The following is a 15,130-nucleotide window of genomic DNA, read 5'->3' as shown; positions in this document are numbered from 1 at the left end:
GGAGTCCATTTGAGCCTCGGCCTGGATCGTCGCCCACGTCCTAAACGGGCCGGCCCATATGGACTAATGACGTCTCAGTCATTGGTCCCACCAAAGCTGCGAAAGAGCTCGTGTTCGCCACACAACCAAAGCCGTCCTCATCTCTCCCACCTGCCCCTGCCTCCAAGAAAAGAGTAGAGCAATTCGCCTAGAACCACTACAGCAGACCGGGAGATGGCAGCTTCCATGGTGAGCGCTGCGATCGGAGCTCGAGTCTCCTACACCGCGTCCTCGGAGATCCTTCACAAGAGCCGAATCCAATCCCTCCCTCCTCCTCCTCGCCGCCGCCACGTGGCCATCGTGAGGGCGGAGGGCGGAATTAACCCCGCGATCCGGAAGGAAGAGGGCAAGGTCGTCGACTCCGTGGTCCTCGCCGATCTCTCCAAGCCCCTCACCGCCTATTGCCGGTACTTAAATAATCCATGCGTAAACTCCTTTTTTGCTCTTATGGTTCCTGCAACAATCTAGCTTTTATATATAGGTGTTGGAGGTCGGGTACGTTTCCGCTGTGCGATGGAAGCCATGTGAAGCACAATAAGGCCACCGGGGATAACGTGGGTCCGTTGCTTCTCAAGAAGGAAAAATGAGGTCTTTTTCCTTAATTCTCCTCTTTTCGGCATAGTATCAAACATCTTCTTGCATGTTATAAGTTTGATGGATTTGAGCCAAAGAGTCATCGCTACTGTGCTCTAAATTTCTTACTTTTATTATGTTAATTGGGTGTCTTGAGTATGATACATGCCTTGGATGCATTGCCCTACTTGTTATTCTATTGGATGGCATTTAATTGCTTGATTAGAGGATTTACAGTTGACTGTCAGACCTATATCACTTAAATTCATATTTATGTACACTTTCGAGCGAGTGAATCTATTGTTTCAAAATCTTAATATATCATACTTTTAGTAGTTCATTTCTTTTGATTGTTCCATTAACCTAAATGATGATGTTAGGATACATCTAGCATAAAAGATCAACATGTATCAGGATTTTGTACTAAGAGTACCTTTACTCGAAACTGGTAGGAACCCAATCTTTTCAGGAAACCTTGCATTTTCATCTTCCTAAATCACCCTGCAGAAGAAGAGTAACATATGTTCCTTTCTTTTTCCTTCAGTTCTGTCAAAACTGTTATTTAGGTGTTGGATGTGAATTTGTGGACAAACATTTTAAGGAGATTGTTAAGCTCATCGAATAGACATAACTTACAATTGGTGCTTACCAATTTAATAGAAATATCATATGATATGCTTAATGGTATCAAATGTCTATAGGAACAATAATCAACATGATAGCTTAACGAATACTAAATAGGATTGGTGGTTGTATTCGTGAGTTTTAAAATAATTATCAGGTGATGTGGTCGGATGAATTGGAGATGGCTGTTCTACAGAGAGGACTCTTTGGATGGGTGGCATGGCGAATATCTTATATTCTTTGCTATATGATAGGCGAACTTTTGAACTGAATTAGTTAAGACAGGTCTAATTTTCTTGTTTAATATTATAAAATATCTCAGAAGATGGTAGCATAGAATCGCATAGTGAATTTCATTCGGCTTGACAGCAGAAAGTGAGTTCAAGGTTTTGTATATACTTCGGTATTGGCCATTTGATGATGATTGTTGATCCTATGCTGTCAATTTTGAGAAATTGAGATTCTCAAGTTCAGCAATAGAAGAATACGAATGTTGTTCACCTTTCCGAAAGCTGAGTAGGTGTGAGCTAATTTGAGGGCAACTGTTCAGTCAGAATTTGTCTTAACAAAGGAGGGCCTTAAGCCAAGGCGTATCTTGTTGGGTGTACAAATTGGGCCACTTGATGTGTTCTTTGATCCAAGACTGTCACCAAATGAAAATTACAGATGGAAAATGTTGTATTCTTTGGTGATTCAAAATTTTTGGTAAATCACATAATTAGACGGCATTGGAAGATGTTTAGTTTAGTAGCATACTGTCTGAAACTTATGACGGCTTCATGTTTGGTTTGGTATTGACTATTATTTCAGTATTCGTAGAACTTTATTGCTTTCGACAATTACTGTCTGATGCGCTACTTATACTATAGGTTTCCTTGTATTTTGCATTAGATTATTCATTAGAAAGTACTGCAGGATCATAATGTAATGCAGCTAATGACTGTCATTAGCTATTCATTGAATTCGAGTTAGGATCATTATATCAACAAGTGACATTAATCTCTGCATAAGATGCATAATTTAGAAAGTGTTACTGGTGTAGATCAAAATTAAAGCTCTCTTTTCGAGCTTGTTGTGATGGGTATGCATGTTAATTGGTTGCCTGCACAAACCTCTTGGTACTTCGAATTGAAAAAAGCTTGGTCCATTATAAACTTAGCAGAGAGATGTGAATATTTTACTGTGAGAATTTTGATTAAAGTAATTATTCCTACTTTAAATTGTTCGGCAAGGATTCCGCGGTAAAGGTTCTTTTGCTAAAGGGAAGAGAAAAAGCCCCAATGTGAGTTGATTCTCTTTTCCCCGAGACTAGTTTATCTTGGAGCATTACTGCGCTGATTTGCTTTATATATTTAGAAAATCTGTATTACACATATAAATTATAATATAAAAATTAGGTTTTTCTGAATTTTATGAAATATCCTTTCCCAGGGTTAATATGTATTTGTATTTTAACATTTAAAAAGATGTCAAAAAGACTCAAAACGCATTCTTTCTCTCTTTAATCAGAACATAGGAGAAAAATATATAAGATTTTTATTTATATTAGTTCTTTAACACTATAAATATTGTATATTGAAACAAGCAAACGGCCGCTACGGCGCTACCTGATTTATTACCTGTCCGGATCAACTACATTCTAAACCCGACCATTTGGCTAGTCAGATTAGGTCAAATGAGTCTTACATTGCCTTCAATTGATGATTTTTTAGATCACTACTGTACCTTAATGATTAAGGTTTACTAGTCTATGATAGATACCATGGATGTTTATTGGTTAATATTTAGTGGATTTTCAGTTGTGGCATTATATGTTTATAGTTTGAGCTAGTCTATTTTTCATGAGAATTGACTTAGTTATCTAATATGATTAGCCTATAAGTTTATGATCATTTAAAAGAAAAAAAAAATTGATGAATTCCTTGGCAAGGGAAAGGCCATATGAATGGGAATTTTGGGTTCCACTCGCAACTATAGTACATTGCCATAATCTGGATGCTGGATGCACATCTAAGGCGTATCGTGTTCGTTGATTATTTGCATTGCATATAAAACAACATATCATCATGAAGCTTTTTCTTAATTAAAGCAATACGAAACCGGACATGTCTGATGCCTCGTAAGGCCAAGATTCGCCACGTGGCGGACGACCCTACAGACAATAGCAGCAGGTGGCACCAGTACGGGCCACTGGTGATGTATGCCATCCCGCTGTTTATGCTTGAAGAAACCACTCTTGCCGAATTAGTTGACCAAGCTTAGCTCGACCGAGCTAGACCTGAACCCTGATCAGGCTTAAGCTATCTATAATCGAACCATCAAAATCGGCCTTTAAAAGATGGTATTTTCGAGAATGTGGATTAATTGGACCTAGTTCGACCCACCATTTCAATCTCTATTTCAAGCCCTAATCTAGACTTGGATCGTCCCATATGAGCTCAAAAGTGTGGCTCAATAAATTCACATCTTGGTCACCGAACCGCCGAGCAGCTCGAGTCGAGTACGATGGTTAATGACGAGTTCGTTCGGTGGTGCCTTAAATTGGAGCAATTAAAGTGGGTTGGTGATGATATGAATTGGAGTTTTTAAGACGGGAGTTTTTAAGACATAGGAGTCAGGAAACCACGTGAGGTGGGCCTGCCTCCACCCAGAGGAAATGGGACGAACATACGTGGCCTTGGCGGTGTTGTTTAAAGCTCATTTATTCCTAGGGAGATGGGGTCATGGATATAGACTAAAGAACCCCAAATTCCAACGCAGCTTAGCGTGTTAACAACTGTCTTTCACCTCACTCTCTTTGGTGCTGTTTATTTTTTTAAAAAATAAAATCTACGGAACAGAAGAGGTACTTGCCCGTGAGCTACTACGCTTGGCATTTTTAATTACAAGAATTGTGTCTTATTATTCTTCTATATTTAGATGAGTTCACCAACCAAAGTAAAGGCCAAGTTATTCGCACCCACTACTTATTCTGTTATAAGAAAGTGTTATTTTTGGCTCCATTTATTTTTATCCCGAATACATGAAATCAGTAGTAGGCCCCGGAGGTGTGAAAGAGTAAGTGAAGCAGTAGTTGTGCAAGAAACAAATGCTTGCAGATACATCCACACTTTTTGTATGTCCTCTGAAAATGGACGATGGACTCCCCACCAACAGTAGGTAATAATTCAAGTCCTGGGCATCACCCCTGTACCATTCCCATGCTTTCGAAGTTAATAAACACCATCTTAGACCTCAAAATTAATTGTTTGGACATGAGAGATGTCATGATGCACACTCGTAGCTTTATACGATCCTCACCATGCAAAAGACGCAATCATTCAGATTATTCCCCTACCAAGAGGGCTCATTAGTGCAGATGCCACATACTATGCATAGTTTAATGATTCTATCAATTCCTAAATAGTTTTATAGGCTTCAAGAGCCCAATAAATTCCCTACGTTTGGAAAGCAACTACAAGCACCTACCTCTTTTATTATCCCCCCGTACAAGGAGATGCCTCACTTGAATCCAGCTACTTAAACACTACACCTCCTACTCCACTATCCCACTCCCATTCACTTCTCCCCCCCCCCCCCCCCCCCCGCCCTGCCCCGCCCCCCCTAAAGATCGATCTCTCTTCTTCCATCCCAATCCCCTCATGACAACGCCTAGGAGCAAACCAGGATGGCCATGGCTATCACTACTCCTAATCTCGCTCCATCTGTCCTCATCCCTCTCTACTTCAACGCCCAAAACTTACATCATCCAGATGTCCAGATCTGAGATGCCCACGTCCTTCGCTCATCATCACGAGTGGTACGCCTCCACCGTCGCATCCCTGGCAAGTTCCACCATGTCTGAGCTAGAGGAACCTTCTACGAGAATCCTCTACAACTACGACGTCGCCTTCCACGGCTTCGCGGTCCAACTCACCCAAGAGCAAGCCGAGCAACTGGAGAGCCACCACGGTGTGCTGTCGGTGTTCCCCGAGACGATCTATGAGCTGCACACGACAAGAAGCCCACAGTTCCTCGGCATAGGCCCAGCAGTTACCAACAGCATCTACTCATCGGCTGTTGCCAACCATGACGTTGTCGTGGGCGTTCTCGATACGGGTATTTGGCCCGAGAGCCCAAGCTTCAACGATATGGGCCTCGGCCCAATACCTACCAAATGGAAGGGCGCATGCGAAGTGGGCCGAGGCTTCTCGAAGAAGAACTGCAATAGAAAAATTGTGGGGGCCCGTATCTTTTACCACGGCTACGAGGCTTCCTCCGGGCCCATCAACGAGACGAGCGAGTTCAAGTCCCCGCGTGACCAAGACGGCCACGGGACCCACACCGCCGCCACCGCGGCTGGCGCCGCCGTGCCCAACGCCAACCTGTTCAGCTACGCCCGCGGCACTGCGCGCGGCATGGCGCCGCGGGCCCGCATCGCCGCGTACAAGGTGTGCTGGAGCGGCGGGTGCTTCAGCTCGGACATCTTGGCCGCCGTGGATAGAGCCGTGGCGGACGGGGTGGATATCTTGTCCATCTCGCTCGGCGGGGGCATATCCTCGTACTACCGGGATAGCTTATCCGTGTCGGCGTTCGGGGCGATGGAGATGGGCGTGTTCGTCGCGTGCTCGGCCGGGAATGGCGGCCCGGATCCGATAAGCCTCACTAACGTATCGCCGTGGATAACCACGGTGGGAGCGAGCACCATGGACAGGGATTTCCCGGCTAGAATAAAGCTCGGAAATGGGATAAATTCCACCGGGGTGTCGCTTTACAAGGGTAGGAGGAATCTTTTACCTCAGAAGCAGTACCCGGTGGTTTACATGGGCGGGAACCAAAGCAACCCGGATCCGAGATCTCTATGCCTCGAGGGGACATTGGATCCGCATGTGGTTGCAGGAAAGATCGTTATATGCGACCGTGGGATTACTCCACGTGTCCAGAAGGGCCAAGTGGTTAAAGAAGCAGGAGGAATAGGCATGATCTTGACCAATACTGCGGCTAATGGTGAAGAGCTTGTGGCAGACAGCCACCTCTTGCCTGCAGTTGCTGTAGGAGAGAATGCAGGTAGAGCGATCAAGCATTATGCTAATAGTGTTTCCAATCCCACTGCTACATTGAGCTTTGAGGGCACCAAAGTCGGCGTCCGACCTTCGCCGGTGGTCGCGGCGTTCTCCTCCCGAGGGCCAAACTTTCTCACGTTGGAGATCCTCAAGCCGGACGTCATCGCACCGGGGGTGAACATTCTCGCTGCGTGGAGCGGCGACGCTAGCCCGTCCAGCTTGGTGGCTGATCGCCGCCGTGTCGGGTTTAACATCTTGTCAGGAACCTCCATGTCGTGCCCGCACGTCGGCGGTGTGGCCGCGTTGATCAAAGCGGGCCACCCGGATTGGAGTCCAGCTGAGATTAAATCGGCGCTGATGACTACCGCCTACGTCCATGACAACACTTTCCGGCCGCTGAAAGATGCGGCCACGGCTTCGCCTTCGACTTCCTATGATCATGGTGCTGGCCATATACATCCTTTGAAAGCTCTGGATCCTGGGCTGGTGTATGACATCAGTGCAGAAGACTACTTCGAATTTTTATGCACACAGAAGCTTACACCTTTGCAGCTCAAAGTGTTCTCCAAGAACTCCAATAAAACTTGCAAGCATAGATTCGCTTCTCCAGGAGATCTGAACTATCCAGCCATTTCTGCCGTTTTTTCTGAGCAGCCAGCTTCAGTGTTGATAGTGCACAGGACTGTTACTAATGTTGGTCATCCAGCTTCAACGTACCATGTCAAGGTTACACCCTTCAAAGGTGCAGACGTTCTAGTTGAGCCTAACAAACTGCAGTTTACAAGACAGAAGCAAAAGCTATCTTACAAGGTTACTTTCAGAACAAAATCTCCACAGTCATCACCAGAATTCGGAGCCCTGACATGGAGCGACGGAGGAGTGCATTCAGTTCGCAGTCCGGTCGTACTAACATGGCTGCCGCCATTGTGAATCGATTTAGTGAGATCTGTTGATGAACCAACTTTATCTGCTGTAAAAGATTCAAATATCCTTCATGAGAGTAATATCACATTGGTGTAGTAGTCCAGAAAGGAATTTTGATTCATCGCATGAGAATAGTTTGTTAACTTTGATGCCTCAATTAATAATCTCAGTTTCATCAGAATTGTGTTTATTGGACAGAGTTTCTTCTCATCTGATTTTACAACTATAGATAGTGTACAATGACATAACAAATAAAAAACGAAAAGGAACCAGATTGCAGTACTTATAACTGACAATATAATCTAGCTTGATTCCCATATGGTGACTCCATCACAGGTGCAGAGCTTTTTGTAGTTCTCCCCAACTCCGGCACTTCTTGCTATGACTGCCGCCGCAATGCCTGGGTCTGATCTTTCTTCAGTTTCATATACTACAATAGAACGGCCAATCAGCTCAGCAACTTTAATCATCTGTTTAGCATCTGAGAAACGAGCTTCGCCTGTTTGAAGAGCTTCCAGTGTTCCCAGGTCACCAAGTGGCTGTTAGCAATAACTAACTGTTTAGTAACGCATAAATTACAGCTGCTTTTGAAACTATAATAAAAAAAATGTCGTCTAGCTATTAAAGACAGAAACTATATCAAATAGAAGAGTAAATTGTTGATAGTTTGGTCTGATAGCTGGAGATATTAGATGCAAACTTTAATAAGCAGTGCAGAATCTCATTCAAATAAGCAAGAACCACAACAATGCACTCTCTATTAACTAATAGATCATCCTATTCAATAACTTCTAAGTTTGACATACATAAAATTTATAGGAAAAAGTAAAGGATTTGATTACATACTAGAAATCTAAAAGGAAAATCATGCTTACAGACTGACACAGCACTGAACTTACCAGATTGCACTGTGCCCCAACACTATAACTTCAATCAACACGCGCAACAAAGCATGATAAGCAGCAGATTTCTAAAATACATGACTAAATAAATGATGCATAATACAAAATAAAACAAGAATCGAGGGTAACCTTCTCAGACATATGATTAGGAGGATTAAACACTCTTCCTGTACTAGCTGCACCTCTGGTTAAATCCCCAAACTCATTTATGGACCACCCATGCTTTCCAGGTGACATGCCACTAAAGTTGGCTTCAACTCTAGCTAATTCCATGTTCACTTGAGCTAAGCGTACAACACCATATACAACAGGACCTTTGAACTCGGCAACAGCAGCAGAAACTATATAATCTACAAAAACAGTAAGCAATCAGTCACTCAATTATTAGTAAACAAAAACATCAAATATGCCCCTGCATTCAATTAACTGACGGGCAGCAGAAAGGAATAAAGTTGATGAGTTAGATAATTTTATATTTTGTCATGGGAATCTATTAAACTAATATCGACATTATTCATGCTATAATACATTTGAATGCACAAACTCTTTGGACAGTTTGTAGTTTGTTGATGGTGGAAGATTCATTCATCATAAATGATTTCATAACAACACATACCTGATATTGAATTCATGTTTTCTAATATAAACCTAGTGCCTCAAATTGCTTGGCATTTTTTCTTTCCCACTGTCTAACATATGTCATGTATACAAAAGTTTACTAGAAATATGAAACAAAGTTAAATTTGAAACTTGAAAGAAACTAAAAGTAGGTACAATCAAGTCAACTTAAAAATCCAGAAGATGGAAAAACCTACAAAAAATTAAGGAAAATATTAAGAGTTTCACAAAATAGATAATGGAGAAAAATAGGATCCACAAGTGGCTTATGTAGAGTTGGTAAAATAGAAGAAAACAAATAGAAATCATTAATAAGTAAACAACAAAATCTAATTGAATATCTGTAATTTAGCCTTCATAAATAGGAATCATAAATAAGTAAATAACAACAAATGTGAGCAGATAAAGAGAAGTGTAAAATGAGATTCCAGAAAACAAGAGGCATTAATAAGATATGCCAAACAACAATCCATTTTAGGAATAGCTGAAACTGTCATAACATAATATAAATGGCAACCATTTGACACTATAGCTACTTCACGAGTGCAAATTATTGGTAGAACTCATTATACTAGTGGTCTAGTAAATTTCAGATATAACATTTTCAACTTTCAAGATTATCTGAGGAGATAATGTACATCAAAAGAAAAAGTTTTTATTGAAGTTAGACAAAGGTAGAGCGTAACTCGATCAAAGGTTCTCAACTGGTGCAGGATACACAAAAAAGTAAAATTACCTACCATTTGGGTTTCCTTGTCCAATCAATCGTGCACTACGACCTGTCTGCTCCAGAGCATCCAGCATGCTCTTCACTGGAAGAGATCCAAGAACTCTCACCACTTGATTACTCAAGTCTACATCAACACTTTTTATACCTGTTGCCAACATTGTGCAGCATTAGATCATGCATACAAACACTTCAAAACAAATGCCAAAAAATTAGCATGCTGTTCCAAGTACACTTGATTGAGCAACAAATGGTTTAATACAGAATAGTTACCAACCATCAAGCTTTAGCAGGTGGTTCTTCACTGCTGAAACACAGTCCTCACACTTCATATCCACCATGAATTCTGTCTAAGGTCATAAATAAAACTCAAGTAAGAAAATGATGTTTCACATTAGAAATTCTAACCAGAATGCTACTTGAGAAGAATATGGAACTCTAGGGATATAAATCAAACAGATGCTTATCATAAATCTATTGAGTGTTTCCTGAAGCCAGGGTATAAACAGTAGAAACTCAACTTAAAAAGAAGATTAGGTCAGATCCTCTTTCCACCATAACACATTATGCCATTAAGATAAAAATGGAAAAGTATAACTCAATCATGTTGACAACCATTTTCCAATTCAATTTCCCTGAATTTGGAGTGCAATGAGTAGTTCTTTGCTCCTGAGAATTAAAGTGAACCTGTTCAATAAGCTAGTGAATGAAATTTTCAGTGAAATACAACTACAGAGTTTGCCTTATTTTAGATCGAATTCTAAAACGAAGCTTCTGCAGTTCTCACTTCTCTTCATTATGTCCTAGGTGAATCTCCTCATTGCTTACATTACACGGGTGGCTCAAAATCCAGGATACGGCGTTGCTTATCTATCTAATCATAATCCCTAAGTCAACTATACTTTTTGGAAGTTTTTGACACTTTTAATTCAAGTTCTCCTTCAAATTTCTGCCTGCAACCTCCAAAATGAGAAATTGGCCCGATTGCAATCTCCAAAATCAACTTGTGTGGCCATAGTCCCTAGTTCTCTTTAAATTATATGCTGATTTCAGTCACCCTGTTGTCCTACACCTCCACTGACCAATTCCCTAATGGGGACAGCATCAATGTAATAAACGCGAAATGAATCATTCAGATCAATTAGCGAGAAAAGGCATCACTGTTCTATAATACGAATCTGTCCAACCCTAATTAATTATATCTACATGACAATCAGACGACATTTTGCCCTAATGCCACCCAATTTTATCGAATTGTCCAAACACTTTGTGACGATATTTCCACAACTCAAACACTATACCGTATTAGAAAAGATATCAAATCCCAGCATCACAACTCCCCAGTCGAAGTAAGGAATCGACGTGTTATTATTAAACGATATGGTACTATCAAGATCCAAAGAATTACGCACAGAAGAGATGAATAATAACTCAAGTTAACTCACCAAAAGTTCCGGAAGAACCTCATCTGGCTGCGAAAAGAAGCAAAAAGAGAGGGTAAGAATCCACGAATGGAAACACAAAAGAGAGATTAAGAAGAATTGGAGAAAAGCAAACCCTTTCGGAGTTCTTCAGCTCGGCAGCAGGAGAATCAAATTTGACAGCAGCCATGGGGAGGATTGGGCTTCTAATAGCCTCGAATCCTTTTGTCGTTAATTCCGAGCGAAAAGAGACAGGAAAAGGGAAGTGGGCTCTCGAGGGGGCCTTGGAAGAAGAAGAAGAAGAAGAAGAAGAAGAGGAGGAGGAGGAGGAAGAGAGAGCAACCACCGCGATGGCCGCAGGGAAAGCAGAAGCCGCAGTTAAGGCTCTAAGGAACGCTACCATTTTATTAGGAGGATTACTCTTTCTCCTCTTGTGAGTTCGCTCACCCTCCTCTATGCGTCATGTATCTTTTTCTCTCAATAAAAGAAAATATGTTTAGATTTTTTTTTTTTTTTTTTTTTTTGCCACATCTTAAAATTTAAGGTACTTTACTTGTTCCTAGAATGTTCTAGCTGGATAACCATCAGGTAAATAATAGGATGTGAAGAAATTGAGATACATGAGCACCACCTAATCTCGATATCTTTTCCTCTTAGCTCTTGGAGAGGGTAAGCACCTTTATTTCCTTTAAGCTCAACATGAACAAGTTCTCATTACTAGTTAGCTCTCCTTATGTAATCCCTTACGTTAGCAAACGACTCACCTGCCTCTAAGCAAATCCTTCTATTTCCATGTTGTAGAAGTGTGGAAGGAATCGTGTAGTTTCTAACTGCGTTGGTAGTTGGACGGGCCAGATCGACAGGAGCAATGGGCTCGGCCCAACAAAGGCGCAATCTCGAAGCATAATGCTACTTTTTAAAGAGTTAAAAAGATCACAATGATAATTATCATTTTTTATAAAAAAAATCGGGGTAGTTATGATATTTTAAATTTTATAATTATATATGTGAAAAATCATTCTACGATTTATTGTGAACGTCCAATCTCTCCAAAAATAAAGTAGTAATTAATCTATGATTTATTACTTGAATTGTAGTTGTAAATCACGCCTTATCATAGAGAAGTTATTCCCGACTGGCCGACTGCCGTCATGGAACCTGATTAGGCATGAATTTATGGTGTCATTAGAATTGTTCGATGTGAATTCATGATTGGTACATTTAACACTAATATGGAAACGATAAACGAACCGAAATTAAATTCCTACCATAATCAACCTTCCATGTCTGGAGTCACACAAACAACGCATTTCTGACCAGGTACAATCAAAGAATTTAAATCTTGTAGCACAAGCGGTGTTTATACATGCACATCACCAGAATACACTTTACTAGACTTCCACATATACTACCAAATAATAATTGCGGTTGATTCACATATCTATATATATATATGGAAACATACAGAGCCTTTGCATTCTCTATCCCCTCTTCCTCATGGAGTCCCAAAAGATGATATCCTTCTTCTCTCTCCACCTTCCATTCGTTCTGCTCTTCTCTGCTTTTTCTCTGGTGCTGTCTTCCAACAAATTGGAGAGTTATATAGTCCAACTTCAACCGCCTGCGAATGCTGACTTTGCCCTCGATGAGGACGTAAAGGTTTGGCACGAATCGTTCTTACCCGAGGCCACCTCGGGCGAGTCACGATTAATCCACTCCTACACCGAGGTCTTCAGTGGGTTCGCCGCGAGGCTAACCGAAGACGAGTTGGCTAACATTTCCAATAAACCCGGGTTCGTGCGCTCGTACCCGGACCGAGTCCTACAACTACTCACCACTCACACCCCTCAATTCTTGGGTCTTACACCAGGAAATGGACTCTGGAATTCTTCTAACTATGGCGAAGGTGTCATAATTGGTCTGTTAGACACTGGGATTACACCCACCCACCCTTCTTTCTCGGACGAAGGAATGCCTCCCCCTCCTAAGAAATGGAGGGGCTCGTGCGCGTTCGAGAAAGGCTGCAATAACAAGCTCATCGGCGCAAAGTCATTAGTTGAGAGATCGCAAAAGGCTCCATTTGACGGCGTAGGACACGGCACGCATACGTCGAGCACGGCGGCAGGGAACTTCGTAGCCGATGCTGAGGCTTTCGGGTTAGCAGGCGGTATGGCAGTCGGTATTGCCCCACGCGCACACGTGGCTATGTACAGAGTGTGCAATGTGACTGGTTGCTCCGGGGCCACTATATTAGCCGGAATGGATGCTGCGGTTAAGGACGGGGTTGATGTATTATCCCTCTCCCTCGGCGGTCCTAGCCTTCCTTTCAGTCATGACATTGTTGCTATTGGAGCCTTTGGTGCGATGCAGAAGGGGGTCGTTGTTAGCTGCGCTGCCGGTAACGGAGGCCCAGCGCCAAGTTCGCTCTCGAACGAGGCGCCGTGGATCCTTACGGTGGCGGCCAGCAGCATCGATAGAAGCTTCAGGTCGACGGTTAAGCTCGGGGACGGGAGAGAATTCCACGGTGAGGCACTCAACCAAACAGAAGACAACTCCACTTCCGAGTCTTTTTCCCTCGCTTACTCTCCCGAGTTCAGCTTATGCAACGACTTTACGAATTTTCCAATCAAGGGTAAGATAGTGGTGTGCGAAGGGTCAGTACTGCTCTCCTTGCATGACATCGCTGCTGCCGTCATTCGGGGTGGTGGCGTTGGTATGATAACGATCAATCCGCCTGACAACGGCTTCACCACCAACGACAAGGCGCTTGGCCTCCCTGCCTCGCAGCTCCCCTCGATATACGACCTCAACATTACAACATACGGCTCGTCGAAAGATCCGACGGCGTCGTTCGTCTTCAATGGCACGGTGCTCGGTGTATCCCCCGCCCCGGTCGTCGCGTACTTCTCCTCGAGGGGACCGAACAAAGCGAGTCCCGGAATTCTCAAGCCGGACATCTCAGCGCCGGGCCTGAATGTTTTAGCCGCATGGCCTGCGCAGGTCGGATCCGGGAATAGCGGTGTGAAGACCTTCAACATTATATCCGGAACTTCCATGGCCACACCCCACATTAGCGGCATCGCGGCGCTTTTGAAGAGCTTGCATCCGAATTGGTCTCCAGCCGCCATTAAGTCTGCGATCATGACGACGTCCGACACCCGAGGCCGCAACGGGATGCATGTATTGGACGAGCAGTTCGGAAAGGCTCCTTTCTACACCATGGGAGCCGGTCACGTAAATCCAACAAAGGCTGCGGATCCAGGACTGGTATATGATATCGGTTTAGATGACTACATCGGATATATCTGCAATCTCTACGGGGATACTGGTTTATTTGCCATTGTAAGATCTCACAACGCGTCATGCTCGAAAGTGGCGAACATTACTGAGGCCCAACTTAACTACCCGGCCATAGTTGTGGCTCCTGCCGGTAAACCAGTGACCGTGAAACGGACCGTGACCAATGTGGGGAAGGCGAACTCAAGCTACAAGGTAGAGCTCGACGTGCCGGAGGAGGTGTCGGTTATTGTTACGCCTCCGGAGCTGCAGTTTTCGAAGGTGAATGAGAAGATGACCTTTACGGTGCGTGTGAGCTGGAAGGGGAGTAGAAAGGGATCTGTCGATGGAAATTTGAGGTGGGTTTCAGCTGAGCATGTCGTCAGGAGCCCCATTGTCATTGTAGATGGTAGTAGTGCGTAAGAGTAGTAGTGGTAGTATAATTGGTGTAATTTGTCATGTTATGTAATGCCTGTGCTAATTAATAAGATTTGTTTGCGTGTTCCTCATCTTGTACCAAACTATTATATGCAGGCGAATCGATGTTGAAAAGTTACATACTGATTGATGGTTGTCAGATGTCTAACATTTCTCGGTCAAAGTTGACGATTCTCGTAAGAGATTATCTACATCGGAAATTGGAAATTACAATAAGGTAGGGTTGTCACTTGAAAAACTCAATTAGACAGGGTGTGAAGTGAAACATTCCCTTTAAGTTAATCAAGCAAACATAGTAGCCGCAGGATTCTTCTTCTAATTAATGGATAGAAACAGCAATTATTGTGCCTCATATTATTATTTTTTGCTAATTTTCTCCGAGTACAAAGGTTAGATCCATTCAGTTGCCTATCCTTCGGTTCTTAGGCACGACCGCATGAGCGCCGAGAAGGGACTCTTCATCCAGTAAGTTTATGCTCAATTATTTTTGAAAGGCTTTTAGTTTTGTACTATCGTAAATTTGGATAATAATAGTTTCTTCCCTTC

At 42.8% G+C, this 15,130-nt stretch overlaps 4 protein-coding genes across 4 annotated transcripts; 3 read left to right on the top strand and 1 right to left on the bottom strand.

Annotated features, from left to right (window-relative positions):
• Nucleotides 1-137: 137 nt before the first annotated feature.
• Nucleotides 138-952, top strand: LOC140784889 (CDGSH iron-sulfur domain-containing protein NEET). Its single transcript, XM_073132487.1, has 2 exons — nt 138-446; nt 521-952. Exons 1-2 carry the CDS (start codon nt 214-216, stop codon nt 624-626), a joined length of 339 nt encoding a protein of 112 aa, XP_072988588.1. The 5' UTR covers nt 138-213; the 3' UTR covers nt 627-952.
• Nucleotides 953-4,684: 3,732 nt separating this feature from the next.
• On the top strand, nt 4,685-7,383 carry LOC140784884 (subtilisin-like protease SBT1.3). The gene has a single exon (XM_073132484.1). It carries the CDS (start codon nt 4,878-4,880, stop codon nt 7,206-7,208), a length of 2,331 nt encoding a protein of 776 aa, XP_072988585.1. The 5' UTR covers nt 4,685-4,877; the 3' UTR covers nt 7,209-7,383.
• LOC140784886 (copper chaperone for superoxide dismutase, chloroplastic) lies at nt 7,335-11,575 on the bottom strand. The gene is made up of 6 exons (XM_073132486.1): nt 11,007-11,575; nt 10,895-10,921; nt 9,727-9,799; nt 9,463-9,597; nt 8,234-8,454; nt 7,335-7,741 (listed from the first exon to the last, which is right to left on the bottom strand). The coding sequence occupies exons 1-6, from the start codon at nt 11,271-11,273 to the stop codon at nt 7,505-7,507; spliced, it is 960 nt and encodes a 319-aa protein (XP_072988587.1). The 5' UTR covers nt 11,274-11,575; the 3' UTR covers nt 7,335-7,504.
• A 792-nt stretch (nt 11,576-12,367) lies between these two features.
• Nucleotides 12,368-14,577, top strand: LOC140784029 (subtilisin-like protease). Its single transcript, XM_073131206.1, has one exon. The coding sequence runs from the start codon at nt 12,368-12,370 to the stop codon at nt 14,567-14,569; it is 2,202 nt and encodes a 733-aa protein (XP_072987307.1). The 3' UTR covers nt 14,570-14,577.
• Nucleotides 14,578-15,130: the final 553 nt, after the last annotated feature.

Source organism: Typha latifolia, chromosome 3, assembly GCF_019914945.1.
Source record: "Typha latifolia isolate L0001 chromosome 3, TyphaL0001v2, whole genome shotgun sequence".
In the NCBI taxonomy this organism is placed as follows: Eukaryota; Viridiplantae; Streptophyta; class Magnoliopsida; order Poales; family Typhaceae; genus Typha; species Typha latifolia.
This window is presented reverse-complemented; position numbering and strand designations above follow the sequence as displayed.